Source organism: Pectinophora gossypiella, chromosome 24, assembly GCF_024362695.1.
Source record: "Pectinophora gossypiella chromosome 24, ilPecGoss1.1, whole genome shotgun sequence".
Classification (NCBI taxonomy): Eukaryota; Metazoa; Arthropoda; class Insecta; order Lepidoptera; family Gelechiidae; genus Pectinophora; species Pectinophora gossypiella.
The window spans coordinates 1,793,223-1,806,150 of NC_065427.1; the positions used below are offsets into that span (position 1 = coordinate 1,793,223).

The window sequence follows — 12,928 nt, forward strand, 5'->3', positions numbered from 1 at the left end:
GAATACAGTCGTGAGCTTTAGTGGAGTCAATAAAGCCGGTGCTAGGCAAGCTGATCCACCCTAGACCACATTGTCACTTACCATTAGGTGAGATTATGGTCAAACGCAAGCCTAGTTTATTTTTAAAAAAGCTTCCTAACTCTTTATTTACCAGGTCCAATAAGAAGTTACAAAAAAAAAACATTTTTTTTTTGTATATAGTCGAAATGTGTATTTGCGCCACCCAAGATGTTTCAGCTATGGTATAAGAAAACCAGATATGCTCAATCCTATGACAAGCCGCCATTGCTAACCCATTGAGGACGTAAGTGTTACAATTAAATTGGTATCACCAACATTCTAAGGACGTCAATTTTATTATTAAAAATTATGTGAATAACTCACTAATGTGACTATTACTTGTCACATATATAAAAAAATAATTACAACTGCGAGTAAATCTTTTACTAAAAGTTCAAAATTTCCTTGCAAAGTAAATATAAAAACATTGCTCGTGTTTAATTTATTTTTTACGAAATGGCAACGCAGGGCGGGATGACGTCAGCTGGGCTATACTTGAAATGTTAGCTGTCACTTTTGAGCGTACCTGGTTTTCTTAAACCATGGTTTCAGCATTACGAAATCTATATTGAACCCCTCCTCACCTCTACGAAGTTGTAGCATTTCTATGTCCTCTAAAGGCCGAGATTTCCAGACGCAATAGTTTTAAACAATGGGCTTCGGATTTTAAATTTGGTTTACGACTTTAAAACAAGAATGTTTTACTTGGCTATTATTTTCTGACGATGGTAACCCCGTGTGCACCGTGTGACTAACGTGTTGTGTGTAGTGTGCGCGGGGCGTGTGCCTCAGTACGCGGCGCCGCGCTACTACCAGCCCATGCTCGCCACCGCCAATGACTTCGTTGGTAAATATACACACTCATTGACGCAACAACTATTAGGGGTGATCCCAGTGATGTGACGTTCCCGTTGTAAAAAGTATATTACCCAACCGTTAGGCAAATAAGACCAGAGTACAAGAAAGGACAATTTGAAAAAGAAAAACAGTCACTTAGTGTTCTTAACGGCCTCTGTGGTCCAGTGGTTGACCGTTGGGCTCACCATCCGGAGGTCCCGGGTTCGAATCCCGGTGGGTACATATCACAAAAATCACTTTGTGATTCCTAGTTTGGTTAGGGCATTCCAGGCTGATCACCTGATTGTCCGAAAGTAAGATGATCCGTGCTTCGGAAGGCACGTTGGCGGCTCAATAATAACCCTGACACACCAGGGTTGCTTAGGTTTGTAATCAACCTCACAACTCACACGAGAGAAGAAGTGTTCCTACTATTAAAGAGCTGCAGTAGTTTTAACGGGTGACACGTTCATTATGTAAAAAATGATGATTCAAAGTGTAACTACGTATGTTACCTACTGAATAAAGAAATTTTTCAATTTGAACTTTGGGAACATTGCTGGGAACGGCATATCACTGGTTGAACCACATCTGTCAGCACCTCGTCATACTTTCCTATGCTATACCCTTTTCTGTTACTCAGATTCGTCATTTGCTAGAGCAAGAGAGAGCTATCGCACACGAATCGACGAGGTGGTAGCGTGCAGCTACAGTTCTGAGTAACAGAAAGAATAGAAGTATAGGAAAGTGCGATCAGGTACTGACAGACGTGGTTTGACCCCTACAAGTAAAATGGGAACATATTTCAATTCAATTCAAAACAATTTATTTCGGATAATACATCCATAATTTGTTAGTAACAATGCACTTACTTACTAGGTTAGTTAACAATCAAATTAAATATTAAAGTGTTAGTGACAATGAAACTATGATATTTCTGTCACTTTTCTTCACTGTAAAAAGTCATTGTAAAAAGAACCAGCGAGGTATGTACTGTTTCTCTATAATATCCCAGGCGTCAGTTAGCATTCATCTATCGTGTGTCTTGTGTTATGAATTACCAACTTCAGCAAGCCTGGTGCCAGGGTTATTATTGAGGGACCAAAGTCCCCTGACAAGGCTCATGTAATGACTACGTTCTTACACCAGCAAGTAGTAACCGGGATCAACGCCCTCGTCTTTAGACGCAGCGAATTGTAACGTTGTACGACTATTTGTCGCGATAAACGTCGCGCCGCGCGTGATAGCGTTTCCGTGCAGACCTCACGGTTATGATATGAATGTGTTCCCATCTTGCTGCACTCTGATCAAACATTTTTTTTTTATGTAAACTCATATCGTGTGATTTTATATGCAATATTTTTTTATTTGTGTTTGATAACCATGTTAGTAGACATGAACATTTTATCTGAGTCCTTATCCTCTGATCTGATTTTTGGTGACGTAGTAGTTATAGGTATGAACCCGATTGTTCAATGATCTTGTCGGGAACTTATCGACAATAAGAGTGATATAGGCGTAGAAAGTATGACGGAAGACAAAAGAGGCTTATGTCCAGATGTGGATTGTAATGGGCTAATACTCGTAACCACATCTCCACCAACCTATAGTGGAGCAGCGTGGTGGTGTATGCTCCATACCCCCTCCGGTTGATTGAGGGGAGGCCTGTGCTCAGCAGTGGGACGTATATAGGTTGTTTATATTATTTTACGTATGATTACGTAAATAATCACCTGTTTTGAAAATAGAATTGCCAATGTAGAGGGTAAAACTATCTGGCTGAAATATAAGTGCGGCAGATAATAAATAAAATAGATTCATTTCAGACGGCGTTCATATACAAATTACAAAATAAAATAATATGTTAATTAAATAAAAAAAATAACCTAAGTATATATGCACTCTTGACAATGAGTACAAGGTCGGTGAGGTGTGGGTACTTAGTTCATCTTGTGATGGATTTACCTGACTGCCCAAATTTGGATATAGTCGTGAGCTTATGTTTTGATTATTTATTTTTTATTAATTACCACGTGGTTTTCAGGATTTGTGCCCGGTTAATGTCAAAAGGCTCGCCCCCTATTCGTGAGCTTACTTTATGTTATGGTTCCTTCCAGTGCAACAGCAAACGTTCCCTAGCGGCATGGGCGTGGGCGGCGTGGGCGCGCCTGTGGTGGGCGGCGCGGGGTTCCCGCTGGGGCTGGCGCTGCTGCCGCCCCAGAACATCCTCGCGGCGCAGAACCTCGCGCTTAACCAGAACCTTATGACACAGAACCTCTCGCAGAACCTCGGTTAGTGCACAATGATATACCGCACGCTGGATAGTATAGATGGACAATCAGACGGGGAGAACACTCCTAGCCCGCCACTTCATTCGCGAAATTTCAGGCTTCTAACTTTTCGTGCAAACTGTCAGGTTCATTTTTAACCCTTTGGGGGATGAATTGTCAAAGATGCCACCTTGGTGCTTACTCACGTCACTTACGAAATCTATGCCCGGAAATTCCTTCCTTAATTGCCTTTAACTTCAAAACTGAAAAAGTTCATCTCCTATTTTAACCCTTTAGGAGATTATATGACCTACTCAAGCGCCTTGTTTGAAAAGAGTATTTGACTGTGTCAAAGCTAAATTATAAAATGTGAATCTAGAAACAGAAGCCACTAAGATGATCAAAATCAATCTCAATGAGTACGATGGTTGGCTGCTTTTATCGATGATGCCACTAGGACAATATTTCAACATCATTTCAAAACATGGATAGGGTCCCGTAGAGAGTTGAAATATACAAAAAATGAACTCAACATCTACGATTCCAGGTCTATCTACTCAGAACCTAGGCCTAGGCGGTCAGAATCTCATCGGCGGTCAGAACCTAGGCCTAGGAGGTCAGAACCTTGGCCTGAGTGGTCAGAACCTGGGCCTGGGCGGTCAGAACCTGGGCATCGGCGGTCAGAACCTCGGCCTGATGGGGCAGAACCTCGGGCAGCTGGTGGCGCAGCGTGCTGTGCACAACGCGCTCGCGCGCCGCGCCGTTGACATGGAGATGGCTGGTATTTAACATAAACATTACATGTAGCTAAGAAATAGACTCACATTCGCTAAGGAGATTTTCTTAAAATGCGTCCGTACTGTGTTTTAAATACCTATACATTATATTGACAATAATCTAAGACATGTTGGCGGATGTAACATTGTTTTGGCACACCCCTTGTCAAAAGAAGCCAAAACACTTTTGCATATAGGTTTAAATCTAAGGTAATTATTGTATTTAGTTTTTAGTACCACTTTTTTTTTCGTTCATATACAGGGCGACATAGTTGCTGTTTGTGACTAAGCTCTAAAAAATAGATAGTGAGTTCGTTCCCTCAAATTAAGATGTTATGACTGTTCAAATAAAGTGCAATATCGCTGGTACAGTGTCGTCATTACGCCATTGACACGCCGCACTATGGATCGAAAAATGGCTTTCATAGACATAGGGATTTAAAATTTTAAGTGGTGGTTTTTTGCTGGATATAGCTTCTATTACCTATTACTATATAGGAAAATGATACCCGAGTTGATTCTGTGCAAAAGCGGATGAATTATAATTTTTTTATGAAAAAATTGTATGGAGCTACTATGAAAAATTCGATTATCTCGAAAACGGCATAAAAATCCGTAATATCCTGACAGATGGTTATCGTACTAATTATTTATGATTTTTTGACATAACTCATATAACGGTTTGAGACGCCGTTTTTTTTTAAAAAATCGTCAAAATAAAAAATATTTATTTTTTGTTTAGAAATGGTTTCTTTCAAGTAACACAGGTATTTAACAACATTATAAGACATAATGGCATCACGCCTGTATTCCTGATGGAGTAGGCAGGGGTTAAATATACCCAAGTAGGTAAGTATAAAAATGGCTTTCATAGACATAGGGATTTCAAATTTTAAGTGGCGGTTTTTGTTGCTGGATATAGCTTCTATTACCTATTACTATATAGGAAAATGATACCCGAGTTGATTCTGTGCAAAAGCGAATGAATTATAATTTTTTTACGAAAAATTTGTATGGAGCTGCTATGAAAAATCCGATTATCTCAAAAACGGCAAAAGAAACCGTAATATCCTGACAGCTAGTTATCGTACTAATTATTTATGATTTTTTGACATAACTCATAAAACGGTTTGAGATGCCATTTTTTTTAAATCGTCAACATAAAAAAATATTAATTTTTTTGATTAAAAACGGTTTCTTTCAAGTAACACAGGTATTTAACAATATTATAAGACATAATGGCATCACACCTGTATTCCTGATGGAGTAGGCAGAGGTTAAGTATACCCAAGCTTCATCCGCTTCATACGCTTTTGCACAGAATCAACTCGGGTATCATTTTCTTATATAGTAATAGGTAATAGAAGCTATATCCAGCAACAAAAACCGCCACTTAAAATTTGAAATCCCTATGTCTATGAAAGCCATTTTTATACTTACATGGGTATACTTAACCCCTGCCTACTCCATCAGGAATACAGGCGGAGATGCCATTATGTCTTATAATGTTGTTAAATACCTGTGTTACTTGAAAGAAACCGTTTCTAAACAAAAAATAAATATTTTTTATTTTGACGATTTTTTAAAAAAAAACGGCATCTCAAACCGTTATATAAGTTATGTCAAAAAATCATAAATAATTAGTACGATAACCATCTGTCAGGATATTACGGTTTTTTTTGCCGTTTTCGAGATAATCGGATTTTTCATAGTAGCTCCATACAAATTTTTCGTAAAAAAATTATAATTCATCCGCTTTTGCACGGAATCAACTCGGGTATCATTTTCCTATATAGTAATATGTAATAGAAGCTATATCCAGCAAAAAAACCGCCACTTAAAATTTTAAATCCCTATGTCTATGAAAGCCATTTTTCGATCCATAGTGCGCCGTCGCTTATGACAAGATGCGTCGCGGACGCTTTTTTACAGAGATTGGTAGTCTATTTGATAATACAGGGTGTTAGTGACATCGTAACGAACACTGAGGGGGATGATTCAGACCATGATTCTAAGTTAATATCAAGTGGAATTTTCCGTCGCAAGATTCATGTATGTTTTGTGTTTTTTTTAATTATTTTCAATTCTATACTTTTGCGATGGAAAATTCCACTTGATATTAACTCAGAATAATGAGCTGAATCATCGCCCTCAGTATTTGTTACGATGTCACTTACACCCTGTACAAGCACATACAAGTAGCCATACAAGAAGATAGTGTGTTAGTGACATCGTAACACTGGGGAGGATGGTTCAGACCATGATTCTGAATTGATATCAAAAGGATTTTCCTGTCGGAAAATTCATAAAAACTTTGTTTTTTTTTTATTATTATTTTCCGTTCCATACCTTTGCGACGGAAAATTCCACTTGATATCAACTCAGAATCATGGCCTGAATCATCCTTCAAAATTTTCGTTACGATGCCACTAACACCCTGTATACGAGGTAATTGATTCCATTGCGTATTGTATCCGCAGGTATGACGAACGTGAACTCGACAGGCTCGTCGCAACCGAGCACGCCCAACAAGTCGCAGTCTTACAACGAGTACATGCTCTCCCTGCAACACAAACTCGCCTCTATCTCCAACAGCGTTAGTATACAAATTAACTTCACTTATATAAACTATGAGCTATGCTCGGTATTTCCCTGCTGGATCGAATCAGAAATGAGGAGATCCGCAGGAGAACTAAAGTCACCGACATAGCTCGGAGAATTGCAAAACTGAAGTGGCAGTGGGCAGGACACATAGCGAGGAGAACCGATGGCCGCTGGGGCGGAAGGGTTCTGGAATGGCGACCACGTGTCGGACGACGCTCAGTGGGTAGGCCCGCTACAAGGTGGACCGACGATCTGGTGAAGGTCGCGGGAAGCCGTTGGATGCGGGCAGCGCGGGACCGATCGTCGTGGAGATCGCCCAGCAGTGGGCGTCGTACGGCTGAAGATGATGATGATATAAACTATGAGCTCGAGTGGTGATGAGAACTATGAACTAGTAGTCGATATATTCCTTCCTTAGGTAGGGGTGATTAAAATTGTGTTTTGAACTGTACATGCAAATGACAGACGTGATGTCAAGCCACTCGCCGTAAACAGACTCGCCGTCGCTATCAACTCAACAATGAGATAAATTGCACAATGTATGGTAGCGTCCGTCCTCCGAGACGATTCTTCGGCAAAAAGAGATGCGCGGAAAAATGAGATTTTCTTCTTCTATCGTGTGGGTTGTGAGGTGGAGTTTCACTTCGATACCGACATTCCCTCAATCATCGCTTGTCGCTATCGACTCGCTAGGATCGATTAATTATTTCAAATATTTTTCCTCTCAAACGACGCCCTGAGCCGAGGTTCGCGCTCAACTGGGCACCCTCAGGCCTGTTGTCTTAAACTTTGTACCGGGTGAGAGCCTTCAGCGCTCCCCATTTGTCCGGTAAAGTACTTACACGTTATTGTTATTGATTTTATACAGTTTCGTAATAAATCGATATACCGGTAAGTGACATAAGGCGCGCGTCGATGTATACCTTTATACACAGCAATAAACGCCAGGTATGATATTGAAGCCCCGCGCCCCGTGGTACGATTTTCGTTTCGCCATTTTTGAGCCACAAAAATGCTTCCAGGTTTATTGCCGTTCACAGTTATTCGCTCTTATGTACGTATTTATTTTGTTTTATTTCTATGAATGGTTTTGTTTTATTTTTGTTTGTAGGGTCCGGTGTCCCCACAGTCTCCCCTTGAGTACAGTCCCGCTCTGTCGCCCACACACAGAGGCATACCACAACATAAGGTAACACATGCCACATGTAATTGAAATAAATGCTTTGGCGCCAATAAAGTTCTTATGGTTTTGTGGGCCGGTCATAGGATGGGTGACCACAAAAAAAAAGTTTTCATCTCGAGCTCCTCCGTGCTTCGGAAGGCACGTTAAGCCGTTGGTCCCGGCTGCATTAGCAGTCGTTAATAACCATCAATCCGCACTGGGCCCGCGTGATCGTTTCAGGCCCGATGTCCCTATCCATCCATAGGGAAGGCCCGTGCTCCAGCAGTGGGGACGTTAATGGGCTGATGATGGTTTTGTGGATATAAAAATCAGTATACAGAGCATTACTCTACAATTAGCTGTCAACTTAATTTACTTTAAGCTTAGACAGACTGTAGTAGTCTTACCGCCTTACTAATAATAACCTTCCTTTTTGCTTCGCCGGTCGGGTTAAATTATAAACGTGTTTATAAGTTTTTGACAGGCAATAAAATTTAATCCTAAACACACAAACATAAACATAAATTAACATAAATTATAAAACATAATAGGCCTCACCCACGCCTTCCAAAAGTCCGGGACTCCATAGGCCCGAGATATGGAAACGACATACATATAATTTTCCCCGGCTATACAGGTTGTGAGAAGCTGCAGTAGTTTTAGGCGGATGAGACGTTCGTTATGTAAAAATTGACGATTCGTGTAACTATGTTACCTACTGAATAAAGATATTATTATTATTTTTTTGAATTTGAATAAAATAGTTTTAATAATATTATATAATTGGATTGAACTTTGCTTGGCTGTCAAAGACTTACACGGGGTACAGGCGTGGTGGTATGTTATGTAATTGTGTATTGGACGTTTGTCAGTCGGAGGGCGTGGAGACGAGCGCGGGCGAGCAGGCGGCGCGGCAGGCGGCCAGGCAGGCGGCGCGGCTGGCCGACCTCGACCACGAGCTCAGCAAGATCAGCCTGCACTACAAACATGCACCGCAGAAGGTGCGTACTATACATATATTTATCGGTCAAAGTCTACAGAATAATACAATAAAGAATACGTATAGGGGTCGTTCTTCTTTTTTATCGACAATGATCTGTCCTTCGTTCTGCTTCTGATAAGTTATGTTTTAGAATTTTATTTCATGTTTTGATTGTCCAAAAATATAGTTATCTTATTATACTCAAAATACAAGCAAAATACTAATCGGTTCCTCAATTAGTTATTAACGTAGCTTGATCGTTTTTCACAAAATTCTGTGACAGAGTGGTAAATTGAAATGCTGTCTCCGATGAAAAGGGCCACTCTGTCACAATATTTTTTGGAATGCGCCTGCAAAGAAAAGTATGTTACCAAGATAAAGAGAACCACGAAATAGTCCTCTACAGACACATATTTATATGATGTTTTAAAATAATTATTGCCGTTATAATTTTAAAGATGTTAAATCCGATAAATCGAGAAAATGTCTTTTTATTGTCGATAAAAAAGAAGAACGACCCATAGACAAGGGTCATATTACACTGTAACGGTACTGATCCAGTACGTCCAAGCTAACAATTTACTATTTTCGTATGAAGTTTGGGTGAAGGTAGGGCTAACACGCGTGATAAAATTTTGTTACGGTTGTTTTATCGATTCAGACGATATAATTATGTCGTTTTGTCAATTGGTGCTATTTGTGTAAACCGGAATAAGTCATGACTTACACACAAATCGTTCTGTCAAAACACGAAAAAAATCACGTGACACGCATCACGTCACTAATTTAAGAGCCACGTTCTTGTCGGTGTAGCATTGTCCACACGTACATTGTACGCGCATTGTGGCACGTATGTTAGGGAAAAAAAAAAACATATTTATCGAATCGATCGAAAATTTTATCACCTTGCGCATGTTTTAGCGTTGCAGATAATACCAGACGGTTAACATTATTACTATTCTCATATAATGCAATATTGAGCTACCAGAGCGTAGAGAAGAAACCAGCGGAGTTGTTAAGAGATCGAGCGAGAAAGGGAGAGAGCGACAGCGTCTTCTTTCTCACTTCCTTGCACGCTATCGATCACAATTGTTATACAAGAGTGTTTTGTTGCAGGATGTGTTCATAGAACACAGCACAGAAGAGCATGAGATGCTCGGAGCCAACATCAACGACAGCGCGGTCAACACATACGACGGTAATATTCACATAATTAATAAAAAGGTTCGGAAGGGCTAATTGAGTGGGAATCGCGCGCCATACAAGTATGAACAAATATTTCATACTTCAACTTTGCACTCTACTCGTCCGCAAACTTTACGACACACGGACGCGATAGTTTATTAAAAGGTCGTCTTGTGCATTATAACCTGCAGGACTCAAAGTCAAATATCAACTATGATTCAGGCAGATCCCCTCCTTATCACAGGAAAGTTAAAATTCTTAGTATGTTCGGCTATTTATCAAAAAAATACTTTTGAAAAAACTACTGAAAAAAATTGCAGCATATCACAAAATATACATTGCCGGTAAAGTGGCTATCGGATTTGAGAAGCAGTAGAGCTATTGTAGTTATCTGTTTGTTTGGAGTAGTAGTAAAAGAGTGGGGTTGAACCGGCGACAGCGGTCATCATCATCAATTTAAGAGCCACGCACCGACAAGAGTCGATGCAGCAATTTCCATGCTACTTTTTTAGAAAAAAAAAATGGGCAGTGGTTTCCCTCTTGCCTTGCGACAGCGGTGGTCGTACAGAATGCGTGTTAGGGCCTTTCCAACGTGTTTGTTGTTCCTTGTGTAACTAACGCGTGCGCGCTGCCCGCAGAGCTGGGCGGGTCGTGGGAGCGGCTGGGCGTGGCGCGCGCGGCGCCGTGCCGCGGGTACGCGCTGTGCCGCCTGCTGCCCGCACACCTCGCGCCCGGTACGTACACACACTGCCTACATTCACCAAAACCCTAAAATTATTATCGTTATTACAGGTATATCGTAGGGCTAGTTTTCCCTTATTTTCCGTCCTCTATATGAATACATGACAAAGTTCGCCCTCAATGTTCAAGTAGAATATAATGAAATATACGTTATTGTGCATGTTCCTGTTCACACGATCTAAGTTACACCTGTCATTTTCTTATCCGCTAAAAAAGAAAGGGATCGGTAATCGACGAGCATCAAATTTATGGAACACACGTTAATTTTAGACAGAAATTAAAAAAACCCTTTCAAAATTGTATATTGCCCAATAACCCGACGAAATTAAGTTGACAGAAACGGGTTCGGGTGTGCAAGATGCTTATAACTCGAACATAATGCAACCCGTTTGACATGTGCTGTCAACATAATTCTGTCGGTTTATTGGCCAATATAAAATTTTGGAAGGTGTTTTTTTTAATGTTCCATAAATTTATGCCTGTCAATTACGCGTCCCTTTCTTTTTCAGCAGACAAGAAAATGACGGGTATAACTTAAAATTAGATAGTGTGTAAATATCTAACCTGAACTTTCATCCAACAGCAAAAGAAAAACTGGATATGCTATCCCAGAGCCACGCGTACCCCGACGGCGGGCTGGACGAGCTGTCGCTGGACAACGCGTCGCTGTGGTCGGAGGCGGGCGACACGTACGTCATCACGGACGCGGCGCGCGCCCGCACCTACCTCGTGACGGACGCGCTGCACGACCGCGCCGCCACCATCATCGACCCCAGCCGCGGCCCGCACGTGCGTACACACCCCGCCCCCAACACTAAGCACCTCGTCCTGCGCACACACTACACATTGACGACACGCGCATATATGTGTATGACGTCTGACGCCCATACGGTTGAATAAGACCGAGGGTGAGGTTAACCTAGCTCAGCCGCTCTATAGAACGGCACTATTCATATACATTCAGTCCTTACTCTATGACGGTAATGTACAACGGCCACCAACTCACCACTATCTGTCATTCGTATAGGACAACCTTCGTGGTCCAGTGTGAGCGTTGAGCTCACAATCTGGAGGTTCCGGGTTCGAATCCCGATGGGAAAATATCACAAAAATCACTTTGTTTAGGACATTAATTGTCCGAAAGTAAGGTGATCCGTGCTTCGAAATCTGAATAAAGATATTTTTGAATTTGTTATGTGAAGTTATACACGATAACTACCAGGTGGAGGCTCCAAAGCCGTCTCCAACATCTGAAGACCCCGACCGCAGCTTCCTCATAGTGGACGCGGCGCGCTCGCTCACGTGCACGGTCATCGACCGCTCGCTCGACCTGCCGCAAGACCCCGCCTTCGCGGGCTTCGTCGAGGCGCGGTATACCGCGCCAGTGGAGACTGAGGATGCTAATGGGGTTAGTACTACTTACGAAGAAACTTCACATTTGCCTGTCGATTTGTGCGTACTATAATGAAAAACGTAGTTTTTGATAATTGTCAGCTTCCCTATTCCATCGCGTTGGTAATGAGTTACTAATGAGTGCGTGGTGTTACAGAACGCAGTATCAGCAACGGAGGAGCTGTCGCGGTGGAAGAGCTTGGAGCCCGAGGGCGCGGTGTGGCGCGAGGGCGCCGCGCTGGCGCCGGCCGAGGCCGCGGCCCGCGCCGCCGCGCCGCCCGCCGCCGCCGCCGCCGCGCCGCCCGGCCTGGCCGCCAGCCTCGTGCTCACGCACGCGCTCACCGACACCGGTACACGCACTCTTACTTTATAAATAATCAAAATAAAAATTATCTCACAACGCTTCAACACTATCTCAAAAACACAGTATCTAGCAGCTCAACATTATCTTAAAACAGCTCAACACTTTATTTTTAAATAGCCCAACACTATTTTTAAATAGCTCAACACTATTTTTAAATAGCCCAACACTTTATTTTTAAATAGCCCAACACTATTTTTAAATAGCTCAACACTATTTTTAAATAGCTCAACACTATTTTTAAGCAGCCCAACACTTTGCAACACTTTTTTAAAAGTCCCTTATATCAACGCTCCCCCAATTACATAACAAGTTGATGGAGAATTAATTGTTTTATTGCATTGTTGTTGTTACAGTACTATGTCGACAGTTGGTGGTGGTGTCGGTCGCGGCGGCGCAGTTATGACATGTGTAGCGGATCACCTTGTACCTTATATTTATTGTACGCTGTAACATATACTATATCTATATCATTACTCGTAAATAAAATATTCATATGTGATATCTAGAATTACGGCTTTTATTTACATCTTTACCAACCAACCAACCCAACCATCC

The 12,928-nt window shown here is 41.6% G+C and overlaps 1 protein-coding gene across 2 annotated transcripts in view; it reads left to right on the top strand.

Annotated features, from left to right (window-relative positions):
• The window catches only part of LOC126377797 (uncharacterized), a 39,696-nt gene extending 26,815 nt beyond the window's left edge, over positions 1–12,881 (top strand). Inside the window, exons 21-31 of one of the 2 annotated variants that reach the window (XM_050025637.1) lie at positions 830–907; positions 3,015–3,188; positions 3,715–3,948; positions 6,424–6,539; positions 7,659–7,736; positions 8,582–8,710; positions 9,808–9,889; positions 11,201–11,406; positions 11,840–12,025; positions 12,167–12,359; positions 12,727–12,881. In XM_050025637.1, coding sequence (XP_049881594.1) covers positions 830–907; positions 3,015–3,188; positions 3,715–3,948; positions 6,424–6,539; positions 7,659–7,736; positions 8,582–8,710; positions 9,808–9,889; positions 11,201–11,406; positions 11,840–12,025; positions 12,167–12,359; positions 12,727–12,776 — 1,526 coding nt within the window. In that variant the 3' untranslated portion in view covers positions 12,777–12,881. Of the gene's footprint in view, positions 1–829; positions 908–3,014; positions 3,189–3,714; positions 3,949–6,423; positions 6,540–7,658; positions 7,737–8,581; positions 8,711–9,807; positions 9,890–10,514; positions 10,611–11,200; positions 11,407–11,839; positions 12,026–12,166; positions 12,360–12,726 lie in introns of both variants that reach the window. The other variant, XM_050025636.1, reaches the window with a different exon arrangement.
• The last annotated feature ends 47 nt before the right edge of the window (positions 12,882–12,928 follow it).